General features: G+C 42.0%; 1 protein-coding gene across 4 annotated transcripts in view; it reads left to right on the plus strand.

The window, feature by feature from the left end:
* Positions 1-12,401, plus strand: part of LOC102077255 (muscle M-line assembly protein unc-89) — a 28,153-nt gene extending 15,752 nt beyond the window's left edge. Inside the window, exons 7-10 of one of the 4 annotated variants that reach the window (XM_025904324.1) lie at positions 7,687-8,016; positions 8,446-8,787; positions 10,968-11,055; positions 11,381-12,401. In XM_025904324.1, the coding sequence (XP_025760109.1) occupies positions 7,687-8,016; positions 8,446-8,787; positions 10,968-11,055; positions 11,381-11,429 (809 nt within the window). In that variant the 3' untranslated portion in view covers positions 11,430-12,401. The remainder of the gene's footprint in view (positions 1-7,686; positions 8,017-8,445; positions 8,788-10,967; positions 11,056-11,380) is intronic. The other 3 variants (XM_019356521.2, XM_019356522.2, XM_019356523.2) reach the window with 3 other exon arrangements.
* The last annotated feature ends 4,088 nt before the right edge of the window (positions 12,402-16,489 follow it).

Consider the following 16,489-nt stretch of genomic DNA (forward strand, 5'->3'; position numbering starts at 1 on the left):
TTTCACTATTTTGTTCTTTGGTTCAGATTTGGATTCTGTATTGTTCTTTATTTGTTATTATTTATATTCAGATTGTTTTTTGCTAGTCTTGGTTTGTTGTTGTCTGTTTGGGAGCTGACATAGTCTCTATAAATGAACTTCTTTTGGTGGAGTAGCATCAGGAGAGAAGCTCCGGAGAGGCATCTTCCATGTTAAACACTAAAATATAACATAAGAAATCTTCTCAACGTGTTGTATATTTTTAATATTTCCTTATTATTTTGTCATAAAATAAATCAACCAAATAACTTAAGCTGTGTGACAGCACCTTGCGTTTACGCCAGGCTGTGAACTGCCCTGAAGCTACACCCCCTTTCACCCCATTTACTTTCTCAATCTTAGTTTAAACTATTCCTGACCTTCTCCTTCTCTCGTCTGATCGTCTCAAGCACGTCCTGTACCAAATTTACTTCCTCTTTTCAAGTCCCACATTTAATTACAAGCTCAAACAGATTTGCCCTATATTGCTGTCTCGACGTGTTTCCTGTCAACTTAACAGAGTTATTCTCAGAACTCAGAGCTGAGGTTCCCCTTTTCTAAGTCTGTCTGTTCTACAAGAGAGCAAGTCGGTAAACAAGTTTATCATCACAAAGGTTATTAGGCAAAGGTCACGTAGACATTTGCCTAGTAACCCTAAAAGAACACATTTCATGTAGCTAATCGCATATATTAACACCCCCTTTTTGTGACACATCTCATGTGTTACAAACTCAAAATCCTTCACTCGAGCTTAGGAAATTAAAAGAAAAAAGTTAGTCCTATCATATTAGGCATACCTGCTCCGGCCCTTCAGACCTGTATTTAAGGAATGAAATCAAATTAATCATCATGTCAAATCCTTTCTTGGCTCCATCCACAGCCTGCATCCTTGAAACGTCCTAGAAACAAAAACCTGTGTGTTAACCAGAACATCACCTTTTATACTCAGTTTCTCCACTTCATCCAACCTGTAATATAAAAAAGTTAAAACAGAACAATTATCAGTCATATGTCCAACCTTAGTCCAGTCTTTTGTCAGTGTCCAGTCGGTCCAACCTATGGTCTGCCTCGTCCGTCCAGTCACCATCCATTTACACACATTCACTCACACGCATTAACATCAGGTATTGCTGACAGTGGAGACTATCTCGCAAATATTCAGTCTTCACTCTCAGCAACATCAACTCATTTATTTGTTTTACTTTGTTTTTAAGAAAATAGTTCTTTCTGCTTTTAGACTGGATTGGCTCGCGGCAATCCTTTTACTTTGTCAGCGCTGTTATCCACTCTTTTGCAGGCCTGCTTACAACAAAAATGAGAAAAAAGAGAGCTGAATATTAGCTCATCAAAGTACAAAACAAAATCACCTGACAGGTTTTTCTTTATAAGTGCACTGTTATAAAAACTATGGGCCCTTTTAGACATGTCCATGTTTATCAAAACTCCCTCTATTAAAAATAAAACAACAACCTCAAAAATCTTCAACAATCTTAAATTTCACCCATAGAACACACCCAAAACGTAAAAAAGCTACACCGTTTTGTACACGAGATCCCCCTTTAAGCACTTTACCAAACTCACATTCAACCTTAACATATAAGCACGTTCTCACAATATGTCAACACTAATTTATAAACCTCTTAATCAAATTTGCACCTCTGAACAATCTACCCCTCCTTTAAGGCCTCAATCACACACACACAGCAACCTCCTCTGTCCACATTCACACGAGCTCTCAAACTTTTTCCATACTCAGCCATATCTCAACAATTTAACTTGGCAAAATAAATACATGTTTAAACTTTATCACATTATTCGATTATTTTCATTTTCTTTCTATACTAATCACTTACTCTGATCAATCAGTGCAAGAGCACTCCTGAGTCACTCTTATAAACACTTTAATCACTTTATTAAACATTCACACCATTCTCTCACTCATACAAGCAGCAAGCAGATCTTCATTGCATATGCTTATGTTCTTAGCCAGGTTTTTAATCAATATCTGTTCATTAAGCTTCAGGAGCTTGTCTTTATAAGGTTAATGCATTTTCTGTTTGTGTGTGTATGGGTATATGTTATTTTGCATCTATGACTTCACAGTCTCCCAGACTTCTTCCCAACTCTCCAGTTAAGCAGTCAGTTTTCTTTTTCCCCGAGTTACTAACCCACATTTTGATTTCCCACCTTAAATCACAGCCCTCCTGGTCTTCAGCCAGGAGCTGGGGCTTGCTTTTCAGGTTCCTGGACACATCCTGCTGTGAACAATTCAACCAGAAACTTGCCTTAACTTATCCATAGATGTTAACCTCTAACTTTCTTCCGACTGCTGCTGTGGAGAGCCGGTCCAAGTCTGCTTTACTCCTGAAAATAACAAAACTAAGACATTTTCATTATTATCACGGACGCCTAAACGACCCATTTCTCTTTTTCTAGTCAAAAATACCAATTATGCCATGTATGTAAGCGTGTTCTTCCTTGCGTTATGTGGTCATGTAAATGCAGTGTAAGCTGTTTTCTTCATTGCATCCTTATGTATTCATTGCATTTTCATGTATTCATAGTTAATTTATGCATCTTTTCACTGAGCTCTAGATTCAAACTATCTCACTTCTGATTCATTTCAAAAATAATCTCACATGTAACAATTTGTATGTGTGTTTTCTATTCATTAAGGTAATGACAATTATTTCTTTCATTATTCTTACCTTTTCTAATGTTTACCTCTTTGTTATGCTATGGTGGACGTCCCTAAACAATTCATGAGTTCAGGTTTCAATTTTCAATCCAATCATCTCCTATCTTCTCGCAGTCAAACTCGTCCAGCTTCATCTCTCACTGGTCCTCTCTGCACAATGTCCTGTTCGGGCTTCAAAGCTCCCGCAAACACAGTCTCAACTCAGCTGTTGTCTTCTTCTCTGTTCCTTTACAGTCTTTCTTTCAGATTAAGTCCCAGCATGGCAAAATATCACTCAATGTGTAGTGCTCTTCCACAATTCTTTATCCCACTGTTCAACTGCCCAGCCTGTATTTTCACAGTACATGTTACATTACACTTACATGCTGCTGCTGGTCGTCAGTCGTCATCAGTGTTACTGGATCAGTGGCACTGTCGTTTGCCTGCTGTATTCAAGACCACGATGTTCTATCGGTCTTCATCAGGCGATTAACTGTCCTTTGAACTTCTTCTCCGCTTCAGGGACAAAGTGAGAGATCCAGCCGCACAATTTCGAGCCAAAAACTGGCTTATTCTCCCAATTCTTTTAATCTACTTTTCTGCTGCTGAACTCAAGGTTGCAAAGTTGAAAGACGCCCACCTGTATTGACACACTAAACCATATAATTAGTATTATATTCATTTTTTCTTAAAGGCTTCATTTGCTTCATGTGCCTAGAGTTAAATCTCTCTCTCTGTGTTCTTTCTGTACACACTCAGTTCCCATATATGGGCATGCACAGTTCCTGTTCACTATTTCCTGTCGCTGCAGCCCCGGTACATAGAGCAATATTTCCTGTTCCTCAAACTAATCTAACTCCTTTGTTTTTTGTTTTCTTGAATTAAAAACACTTTCAAACTTTAGCACATCCTACTTTTCATCACACAAGAAATATATTTCACACTCCTTTATTCCATACACACCTTTTAAATGCTCTAACCTCTTTCAGACGCCATAAATCGTCTCACACGCACTGCCTTTCTCTCTCTCAGACTTCCCCTTTTCACTTACTGAGACAAATCACCCAGTCACTCAAATCAAATACTGACAGCATTCACACAGTTAAAATCACTCGAAATACGCTTTCATACGAGTATTTTAAACATGCCTTTCATAATCAGAAAGAGCAAGTCAAAAGAAAAAAGAAAAAGAAAACTGAAACCTCTCATCGTCTCACACCCCGCTTCTCCACACACATCACCATTCTTTAGGTCAGTTTTGTAGCATCAGTCACACAATCATTACACAATACCCTGAATCCAACATGTGTATTTACACAAACTGTTATAAAATGTTGGTCAAAAAACACGGTGTGATTACAAAGAGTCAATAAAACATGAGTCCTATTACTCTCAACAAGTATTACGTCGTTCAAGGACGTGTAAAGCAAAACCCATACTCCAATTCTACATGTGTCATAAAGTAGTCATCATAATTAACAACCGTAATGCCAACAAAGTAGAAATAAAAACAATTCTTCCCTTAAAACACCAATATAAGTCGTCCTTAACCCAGGCTCTGCAGTCAGTCATTAGCCACTCATTAGTAAACAGGAAATGTCACTCTAAATATGTCACAGGCATCTCATTTACATAAACACAGACACACTCTCAAAATAAACAGCCTGCTGCAGTGCCCGTGGCAGACAGAGCCTATATACAAACATAGAAATTATAACACAGAGACGTCTGATAAATTAAATAATATTTACAAGGCCTTAAATTGCACAACCTACATAATTTAGACAAAATTTAATTAACCCTCCAAGGGACAAACTCCAAGTTTTTGATAATCAATGACCCAGTATCAGGTCCAACCTGTGTCTGGTCTAATTGCTAAAGTTCCTAAGTAAATTTAAAAGCGTCCAACGCCCAAGGTCCAACCTTTATTACCCAAAAAAGCGCAAATACCGTTCCAAACGGTCAAGTGGTCCAACCACTAGTTATTTTAGAGATTCCCAAGTCCTCTCCGGTCACCAACCGTACTAACCCTATTCATGATAGGTCAAGGATAACCGTCGTCATCCAGGAGGGAGCGTTAACTCCGAGAAAATGCGCTTCTTAGCAGTCCAACTGCCGTTCTACATAAATTTAATTATGTTTTTAAAGACATCCTATGAAACCACCAAACCAACTTTATTGATGTCCAAGCCCAGCTTTATATTCAATTATAACTGTATGACCATATACAGATTTCAAATGACCTATATCCTAAATTCAGTAGTCCAACTACTTTAAATTCTCTTTCCTTAGCAGTCCAACTGCATTTCCTTTAATCAGTACTGTCACTTAACCTTACATTATCATTACTTCAACTTCAATTCTCATGAGATTTTCACCAAAATCAAAACAGACTTTTACCAGTAATTTTCAGTGAGTAGACTTTCAATTTTGTCAGACCCAATTCAGCACTGTTTGGAAATAATTCAACAGGTAGTGCCTTACCTTTGAATAAGCCGGCTTATGTCCACTCACTTCGACCACTGACTCGTGTCTGCCTGTTTGAGCACCTTGGACCCTCTCAGTCTCAACCTCCAACTTTTCTCCCTCAACCGGCCAATGCACCAAATGTTACGGGTTCGAAATTGAGGATGAGAGTAAAACAATGATAGTCCAGAAAAGGCCGTTCAAACAATTGATTTTAATGAATGCACGCAGCGTGGAGAGGTGCAAACTGCAAAGCAGTTGTACATCTCTACCCAAAATACACTCTAGATTGCTTTTATAACATCAGGGTATTGTAACGCCCCTTCTTGCGCTTACAAACACATAATTTGCATGTACAGAACATTCATGTATTTTAAGAATTAAATGCAACATAGAGGTTCCTCCTTGTGGCATACTCTTAAGAATATGGTGATGATCTAAGGCCTTTGAGGTCACCATGGGCTGGACATCCTTCCGTCACCTGTAACTAAGCAAACTCAAATACCACAAGAAGCTGAATACATTCAGGCCTTTGCTCAGCTACTATTTTACTCTACCAATATACTCAGCATATGAGTTATGATATATATATATATAACTCAATCATTTTAAAGTAGTTATAACTGCACCTGTAATAAACATGTTAATATTTGATTATGATAACCCCTATAATATAAATTATAACATAATGCCAGCAACTTCAATAAATGCTTGGATGAAATGATAATTAATGCAATGACAAAGATGATGGTTATATAAAATAATCCCTGTAATTCCACACAACTTAATAGCATGACAGTTGTATGTAGGATTGCCATATTTGCTTGAAACCACACTTGAAGCGAACTGTAACTTAGGAGTGTTAACTGGGTTGTGCGGAGAGACAGGTACAGATAACACAGTGCTAGAATCTCTAGCTGACACAGGTGACATTTCAGGCTGTGTGTTGGTGGTAACATTATCATCCCAACTCAAAACCTTGTCTAGTAATGAGTTCACAGACTCAGAAATATGTCAACGTAACTCTGAGAGGAGATAACATTTATTCACTAACAGTAGAATCGGATCCCCTGAGCTCAGCCTCAATCTCCTGACTGGAGGTGACAGTGCTAAACATTTCAAAAACACCCTGCTTGATATTCTGAGGTAAACAGAATTCTAGTTGAGAAGTTTCACAGTTTGGGTGACCATGACCTGAATCCATATTGTCCTTTTTGAGTTTTAAGGTGGGTTCATGATCAGCATTTTCAGTTTTTTGAACATAGGAACAGCAAGCAAAACATGATCACTTGCCAGTTCACACACAGTCTTTTCATATATTATTTAATGTCTTGCCTCCTCTGGCATATCCTTACTTGCTATATAAGCAGAGGGGCCTGGAGGAGAGAAAACACACTCCTTGATGATGGGCTCCAATGCACACACTTCTGTCAGACCATCAAAGGAGGGTCTGGCTTTGGAACCGAGGAAACTTCAGGCAGTTCTTCCCTCTTGTTGAAAAAGTTTACATGTTGGTGGAATTTGGTGAGGACTGTCTTGAGGTTTACATGGTTAATGTTGCCAGCTATGACAAGGAAAGCTTCCGGATGCGCAGTCTGGAGCTTGTTGATAGCCTGAGATAGCTCTCCTAGTGCTATGTTAGCATTAGCTTTTGTACGGAGATACACTGCTATAACAAGTATCGAGGAAAACTCTCTCGGTAGAACGGGTAACACTTTACTATTAAAAATCCCTCCTGTGGTGAGCAGTGGCGACTCACTTCAGCCAAGATTGTGCACCACAGTTTGTTGACGTTGACACACAAACCACCGCCTAGGCTCTTACCAGATAAGGAGGCTTCTCTGTCGGCTCGGTAGCATGCTAATCCGGTTAGCTGGATAGCCGAGTCTGCAATGTCCGCGTTCAAGCTAAATCCGGATATTACTTGTCTGTGACCACTGAGAACCTAAATAATCCACAGATGTTCAGAAGTGGTAAATGATATCACTGTTGCACTTGATAAGAAACAGGGGAACACAGCCCGCGGGCTCATCACTACAGTCCACTGTGCTTTCTGTGGCTTCCATGGCTGCTGGGTGACCCCCTGTCATGGCTCCTGACACCCACTATCAGATAGTTACATGGAGAAACCTTTGAATACAAATGTGTTCACGCACACAGGTGTGGATACAGGTGTACACACAGGTGTTCACAGACACACACTATCTTCCTGGGCTGCTGCCTCACAGCATATCCTGCATTGTTGGTCTTGTGTGCTGCTCAGTAACATTCAAGATTTGTTATTTACTGTTACTTATACTTTTCTTTGTTGTTGCTGTAGAAAAAAACCTGTGAGTGTTTCCAGCTGTGTGAGGATAAAAGCTGCACAGCTGTTTGTGCAGCCTCACACATCAACACACACAAAGTTCAACTCCAGAGAAACACTGAAAACAGGATGAAGAGCTGCTGGTTACACAGCAGAGGACATGATGGAGGATCAACCTCACTGATGTCTGTCTGTCTGTACTCTGATATTTTGCTTTTAGATGTTGGGATGCAGATGGTGGTTACACAAGGGCTAAAGTTTGTAATGCTGCCCTTCAAAATACCACGTGACCTTCCTCAGGGCACCACAGTGGAGTGGAGACACAACAGTGTGAAAGTCTACAAGTGCAAGTTGATAGTTATAAGTTGTTGCACAGAGCACCAGCCTCGCAGAGATCGTGCAGAGATGGATGGATATCCACTGACAACTGGAGACTTCAGTCTGACCCTTAGAGACCCCCACCTCACTGACAGTGGAGTCTACACCTGCACCGTCAACAACACATACAGAGACATCCTGCTACAGAAAGTGGTGACTCTCAGTGTCAGAGGTGAGTGTAACAGCTGTTTATGTGAATCGAACATGAATCAGTGTAATCAAAGATCTGCTGATGGATCTGTGATAACCTGATATCACAGAAACAAAGTGAATTAAAAAAGTCATACTCTGCTGACATGTTACATTTTTCCATCCATGTAAAACTGTTCAGATGAAGAAATGTCACAGTGTTCAGGACATTGTTCAGCTGTGAGTCCAGCTGTTTCCAGCTGTTTGAGAGTGAATGTGTAAGAGTAAAGAAAGCAACAGAAAGCTGTGCAGCCTCACACATAAACACAAAAGCAGTTCAGCTCCAAGTCAGAGAAACACTGAAAACAGGATGAAGAGCTGCTGGTTACACAGCAGAGGACATGATGGAGGATCAACCTCACTGATGTCAGTCTGTCTGTACTTGACATGTTCTGCTCTGGTCTCTTTTCAGATAACGAAGTGGGCGTGTTGGAGGTGACACAAGGGGAGAGGTCTGTGCTGCTGCCCTTTCAAACCACAGCTGACCTTCGTCAGGGCGTCAGAGTGGAGTGGACACGCTCAGACTCCAAACACACCAAAGTCTGCGTGTTTCAGAAAAGCCAAAGTCAGGCAGACAAACAGCACCAGGGTTACAGAGGTCGCGCAGAGATGGATGAAGATGCACTGAGAACTGGAGACCTCAGTCTGACCCTGAAAGACCTCCGCCTCACTGACAGTGGAGTCTACACCTGCACCGTCTACAACAAGGATGGACACATGCTGCTACAGAGAGTAGTGACTCTCAGTGTCAGAGGTGAGTGAACAAATCACAGGTCTCAGTGAGTATTTGCTAAACAATGCAATCAGACTAATAAATCATGGTTGTGTCCAAATTCATGGGCTGCATCCTCCTGAGGACGCATTTGTAGGCCGATTACGTCACAGCGACGTGACGAAGGCTGTCCAAATTCGTAGACTCCTCTGAATGCAGCCGACAAATGCATCCTCCTTTTCCCCGAATTTGAAGGATGTGTTGGGTGTGTCCTTCGTGGCCCACCATATCCCAGAATTCATAGCGCGGCCCAGCCAATTCCAGTTTTCAACAATGGCGGCCGCTACTAAATTTTAGAATTACTCTTACTAATCTTTCTGGGTCACAAAATAAACTTTAAACATATTTTCAGGCAAGAATGTAGCTGTGTAAACTTCAAATATCTGCTCGGTTTAAAGTGTTCCGACGTTTTCGGAGACGTCTGTTACCCACCAGCTCGATAGCTAACCGGGAGCTCGAGGGTTACTAGAGCCGAGAACAGCACAACTCCCGGCACATCATTTTCAGATCATTTCGCTACTCAGGTTAAACGTAATATATAAGTCACTGAGACAACCTAAAAATGTTATTGTTTGGCTTTTTTCAGTGTTTTATTTGTTCATGGCTAAATCGGTTTGGCTGAGATTAAAGTTATTAGATTAGATAAAATAAAACTTTATTAATCCCCCGGGTGGGTTCCTCCTTCGTTTTCACACAGCTGAATAAACGTCAAACAGAAAACTGATTAAACAGAAGTGTGAGACGGTCGAGAACTTACGTCAGTGTCCTGTTATATTTTAGATAGCAAGGAGCAGACGGCCGAGTTTATTAAACTCCACTGAGAGAGCGGTGACACTAATCTGAAGGCTAGACCGTCCAATTTCACAGCCGTTTACTTCCGGCCTACCCGACCTCCTGAGGACCCGGCCCACGTAGACCACGAAGGCCGGGTCCTCAGGAGGATGCAGCCCATGAATTTGGACACGGCTCATGTCATGTATAAAGAGATATGATGAGAGTCCATCCTTCTCCTGCTCCTTTACCAGAGAAACTCTGAAATATCTCAGGTGCCTACATAACCCAGAATCATCTTCAATAAACACGCAATCATTAATAAACCGAGAGTGAAACAAAAACCTGATATTATCCACCAGAGGCCTCAGAGCTTTAGGGTCCTGCACAGTATCTTTGCTGTTCCTAGGACTGCACTCTTCTGTTCAGTTCAATTCAATTTCATTTATACAGCACGAAATCACAACAGCAGGCGCCTCAAGGTGCTTTATATTGTACAGTAGATCATACTATGGGAAGGAAAAAGTCCCTTTTAACAGGAAGAAACCTCCGGCAGAACCAGGCTCAGGGAGGGGCGGGGCCATCTGCTGCGACCAGTTGGGGTGAGAGAAGGAAAACAGGATATAGACATGCTGTGGAAGAGAGACAGAGATTAATAACAGATATGATTCAATGCAGAGAGGTCTATTAACACATAGTGAGTGAGAAAGGCGACTGGAAAGGAAAGGCCCCTCCCTCAGCCTGGTTCTGCCGGAGGTTTCTTCCTGTTAAAAGTTTTTCCTTCCCACTGTCGCCAAAGTGCTGCTCATAGGGGGTCATATGATTGTTGGGTTTTTCTCTGTATCTATTATTGTGCGATCTACTGTACAATATAAAGGGTCTTGCCTGGTGTGATAGACCCCAGCCTCTATGGATCTTGTACTCAGAGCTTGTTCCTGTGCTGCCATGATTAGTGCCTCTGTGCTGTCTTTCAGTCCAGCTTTGTCCAGCCACTGGTAGGATTTCTGGATGTCATCCTCCTCTATCTGCCGGTGGTACATACCGTGCAGGGGCACAAATAAGAGGCTGTGAACCCAGATTTCCATCCACATATTCAATCACAGAAATCAGATTCACTCAATCTTGCTCATTAATATTGAGTTGTACGGTTTTATAAATCTAACAGCCTGAATTTGGAGACCTGACCAGAGTCAGTGTTCAGCTCTGCCGGGTCCATGTAGGGTTGGACGGTCACTCATGTTCCACTAGTGATTTTAGTATTTCCACTATTCAAATTCAAACTAAACCACAGCTGAGAGGAAAGAGTGCTGCACATGGTCACCTGGTTTGTGTGTGTGATGTAGAAATATGTTGATGAGCTCTGAGACTCGCTCCTGTTTTCTCCTCTGCAGCAACCTTAAAGGGAGCCATGGCAGACATGCTGGCACGTCTCAGGAGGAGGAGGAGGGCACCAAAATCTGAGATTAAAGTGGAAAAGAGGTATGTTTGCAGGGTCACAGTGGTGTCTGTGTTTACCTGTGAGGTCACCATGGTAACTGCAGCTGGTCCAGTTCAAATGAGCTCAGTGAGTGAGGATGTGTAGGGTCACATGATCACAGGAACTCACCTGCCCGTGCAGGTATGAATGTATGAACCTGGTTTAATTCTGGGCTCTGATCCTCATCCTAGTCCCAGCTGATCGATCACAGATCAGAGAACCGATCAATCTGTTTGTAGGATATTGATCAGCTGGCACAGCTGGGATAGACTCCAGCATCAAACCCACGGACCCATGTGAGTGTCTGACTGTCCTCTGTGTCCTCAGGAACAGGAACCAAGAACAGGAACGTCTGACTGCTGAAGAAACAGTCTGAGGAGGAGGAGGAGCTGGTGATGAAGAGCAGCCTGTGTGTATATACAGTATCTCTTGTGTATTCAGCCCTGAGGAAGATGAAGATGCAGCTTTGCTTTGGCCTTCCTCTGCTAACAGCTAACAGCTAACTAACCTCAGCCAGATGTTCTGCAGCTGTTTGTCTAACATTAGAAGTTTATAATGATGATGACCCCGAGCGTGTTTCTGCTGTTCTGATGGAGTGAAAATGCTTCATTTGAGTCAAAGGTCAAAGCTGCTGACTGTCAGGAAGCATCAGAGCTTCAGAGAAGATCAGACAAACATCATGACACACCCCCTCTGACCCACGGGTCCTTCCTGCTCCAATCTGAGCAGGAAGGACCTGTTAGATAAACGTGGACTAACTCTGAGTGCAGAGCTGGTTTGGAGCTGTGGAGACTTACTGAGGAGTAAAGTGGACATGAATGAGTCACAGAGGGAGGAGGAGGTGAACAGTGACGTCTGTTAGACATGATCAGACTGAAGAGTGAACATAAGAAGAGTTTAATGCTGGATTTGAACAGAACAGGAAGATAAGCTCCGCCCAGCAGCTGAGTCCTCTCTGCTCACACTGGTGTTGGACTGCAGACCTCAGCTGCAGAGATTTACATAAATGAGCTTTTATGAGTTATTATATTATCTGATCAGGCCGTTTGCTCCTGTTAAAGATAAATGTGCATCGAACTTTGTGGATATTCATGAGTCTAACAGTTTAAACCTGTGTGTGACTTTGTGTCCTTGAACGGCCCTGACAGACTGCTGTAGTCCATAATATTCATTTTTCCTGCTGACTAAAATAAGCAGCTGAGCTCTGTGAGGGGAGAGCTGCTGCTAACAGGTGAGTCTGTTACCTGGACTGAGTGAGCTGCTGTGTCACAGCTTTATCAGTGACACACTCAGCGTGTGTGTGTGTGTGAGTGAGAGAGAGATATGTCATAGTGCTTGGTGCTGTGCTACTGGAAACCGAATTTCCCGGAGGAACCCACCCGAGGGATTAATAAAGTTTTATCTAATCTAATCTAAAAACTTGGTGTAGAAGTGCAACAAACATAAGCCGGCTCATTTGACGCTGTGACGCTTGAAAAGGATTTGCGCGCCTACATCATTATTTACGGTTTAAATTGTGCTGCCTTTAGGTGCACCTGGTAAATTCAGGAGTCTATACTCCAAACCACAGCAGGTTGTTTTAAAGGCTTTTCTGGGTTAATGTTTGTTTGTTGGCATAAACATGTCTGTGATCGCTGTGTTGTTCTTTTTGATGCAGTATTTCATGTAACTCGCTGCTAAAATTTTTCTTACTTATTTCTTTCTCCTTTACTGAGTGTGTTCATCTGTTTAAAAGCTTTCTTTTCAAACATGTGGATCTGCTGTTACTTTCACTGAGGAATGGGACCGCAGCACAGCAGCTACACACCAGAGATCAGCTGAGCCGCCTGATGCTCAGATTAACTGGAGACGGTCAAACAGATGTGTGACAGACTTTAAGGAGCCGCTGCCAACAAACCAGCAAATAAACACTGAATATTTCATGTGTGACATTTGTGAGCTTAAACACAGTCCGTCAGTCTTTTTGCTCTTGAACAATAAAATATTAAAAACTGTCTCGAGTGTATTTGGTGATGTTCTCATGCACGAGGCGAAAACAGCAAACAAACGTCACAGTAAATCTTTCCAGCTGATGTTGGGCATCCTCCACCTGCTGAATCCACTTCAGCCTCTTCCTGCTCATGTTCCTTAACAGTGTGCGTGTGCGTGCGTCTGCAGCTGTTCTTTGTGTTGTTGCTGGATCGTTGCCTCAGGGGGAAAGTTGTGTGTGTGTTGAACATGCAGACTAACAGACTGCAGCTGTCAGCAGCCACACACACTTTTATTCTTCAAATCAAATCAGAGTGAAACATGTTCACTGACAGCTCAGCTTCAGCATCTTATTCATGTTGTGACTGCAGCCGTTCAACTCTGTTTCTCTTTAACCCAAATCATCACAACATGGAAATATAATCATCAAAATGATGTGACTGGAAGGATGCAGCAGTCTGTGCTCCACCTTTCTCCTCCACACCTGCAGGTGGAGAACATGGATGCATGAATCTCTACAGAGTTCTTTGAATATTATCCGTCTTATCAGTTTTCAGTGAACAAAATCCTCACAGAGCCAAAATAAGCAGTTTGTATCCAACATAACTCAGCTGGACTCTGATGCTCCGTATAACAGTCACACATGAGTCTGGATTCACTCAAAGCATTGAACAAACTTTATTGTAAATGAAGCTTTTGGACATTTATTCTCTGATATTTGCTCTTCAGCTCGAGTCTCCATCAGTGGGAACATTTCCTGATTCAACTTTTCTTCTTGTTCTGTCCTCACTAGATGTGGGCATGATTTAGCTTATCCAGTTTGACAGACAGTGAACAGAATGAGAAGAAGAGAATGCTTTGAACTGAGATTCTTCTTTACGTCGAACTGCATCTCCAGTTTACATGCCATGTTAGTAAGGCTTCTTGTACATGCTATCCCTTATCCATTTTCCTTATCTCTCCTTTCTCTTTTCTTTTGTAAAACTAAATAAACACAAACAGATAATTACCTTCTCATTCACTGAGCATACATATGTACTAATTGAAACTTACTTTTAATGACAACCAGCAAAAACATAAATCTTAAAGTTGCCTAAATTAAACATAAACATCACCTTCAGTTAACTAGCATTATTGCTCATAGCAAGTTAGCAAACACATGCTAACATACAGTCCCTAGCACACAAATAGCTTAACAAATGAGTAATGACTATACAGCTGAAATAGTAACTCAGTATACTCAATTTACACATGCATCACAAATCCGATAGTTAACCACTTAAGCCCCACGCCCCGGTACCGGGGGCAAAAAGGAGGAGATCACGTTTAATCGGTTATAACGCGTGTTGAGAATATAAGTCCAGACATGTGTGGTATCCACAGAAACCTCAGAATCTCAGCTAAAATGTCATATAAACCATTTCTACAACCACCAAACACACCGAAAACAAGCCGCGATTAAACGAGCAGTTACGTAAATGCGCAGAAGTCCGCTAAACAAACAAAACCGAACCAGAAATTCTTCAGACTTCATGTAACCGGTTAAAGAGAGGCTGGTTAGCTTCCAGGGCTATCACTGACTCCACACACAAAGTTTCACCACGATCAGACCAAAATTCACTGAATTAGCCGCAAAAGAAGACCACAAAAACACACAGCGGCGCAAATGCGCTAAGACAGAAATTGGCTTACCGTCCCGATTTCCTCCGTTATTTTCGCCGGTAGCCACGTGATTGCCGGTAGTTACCATGCCTACCTAGCCGCATCAGAGCCGTTTTCTTCTTCTTCTTTCTTACATTTGTATTGGCGGTTGGTGCATTACCGCCACCAACTGGTATGGAGTATGGTCTGGAACGACGCTCAACCCCCCCCCCCCCAAAAAAAACCCTCAACCCTTCCAACAGTTTCCCCTCTTTTAAAAACTGAAATAAGGCCTGATAACTTTTACTTCCCGATTCCTGTCGCAACAAATCAACAGGATCCAGTTTGATTTTCAGGTTACTGAGATTTTGAATCAATTGTCTCCTCTCAACCTGATACCTCTGACACTGCAATATGACATGTTCTATAGTTTCCTCTACCCCACAGTAATCACATTTCCCGGTACTATGTTTCCCTATCATGAATAATGTATTATTCAAGCCAGTATGTCCAAATCTCAGTCTGGATGTGATCACCTCCTCCCTCCTAGTCCGTCCTGCATTTCTCATTCCTCCCACCCTCCTTTGAATCTTATACAACCAGCGTCCCTTCCTTTACTCCTCCCACTGCTTTTGCCATCTTGCTCTCATATCTTGCCTTACCATACTCCTTATCTCTGCGTGGCCAAAACTAATAGCCATGTCAACCACCCCATGTTTTATGGCCTCCTTTGCAACTCTATCTGCCTTTTCATTCGCCCATACTCCATAGTGCGCCGGAACCCATAAAACCACAACTGCAAGTCCCATCATGTGTATCCGGAAAAGTGTCTGCTGAATTTCCGCCAAAACATCTGCTCTACTGTCTGAGTGACTATGCCGTAGACTGACCAATGATGAGCTGGAATCCGAACAAATGACAGCATGTAATGGCCTCACGTCTTCCACCCACTGACGGCTAGTAATATTGCGATCATTTCCCCAGTGTATACAGAAAGCCCATCACTAATCCTTTTACCCATTTCCACCGAAAACTCTGGGACCACAACTGCAACACCGATTTGACCGGTTGTGTTCTTTGAGGCGTCTGTATATATTTGAACATAACTATAATACTGATCAATGTAAGCCTGTACCGCATGAGAGTTCAAAGTAAATGCCTTATCCCCATTCTTCTTCTTCAACATGTTAAGTCTACTGTAGCATCAGGAAGTATCCATGGAGGCACTGCTGGTAACGGTACTCTGTGACTAATGTTAACTGATCCAGATTTAATTCTGTTGCTTGTCTCCCACAATCCATCCAAAGCTCTTCGTTTCCCTCCTTTCTTTCTCCCAGCAAGGTTTAAGTACTTCATGCGTTGGGTGATCCTGCCAGTGGCCCTGTAAATTAGCCCAATACTAAGTATGAGCTGCTCCCTTCTCAGTCCTAATGGCATCTCTCCCATCTCCACCAGTAAAGCTGCTGTTGGAGTTGTTTTAAAAGCACCTGTGCAAATTCGTAGTGCCTGATACTGAATATGGTCTAACTTTACCAGAGTTGTCTGCTGCTGAGTTATATGCTACACACCCATAATCCAACAGTGATCTGACCAACCCAGTGTAATGGCCCTCAAAGACTTCCTATCCGCTCCCCAGTCCCTCCCAACTAAACACCTCATTATATTCAACACTTTTTTACATTTGTCCACCACCTTCTGAATATGTGCAGCCCATGTTAACCTCTCATCAAACCACAATCCAAGAAACTTAAATTTACTCACCCTTTCTAATTCTTGATCATACAACTTAAGCTTGATGTCCTTACCAACCTCTTCCTTGTCTTCCTT

Source organism: Oreochromis niloticus, unplaced genomic scaffold (genome assembly GCF_001858045.2).
Source record: "Oreochromis niloticus isolate F11D_XX unplaced genomic scaffold, O_niloticus_UMD_NMBU tig00000746_pilon, whole genome shotgun sequence".
Classification (NCBI taxonomy): Eukaryota; Metazoa; Chordata; class Actinopteri; order Cichliformes; family Cichlidae; genus Oreochromis; species Oreochromis niloticus.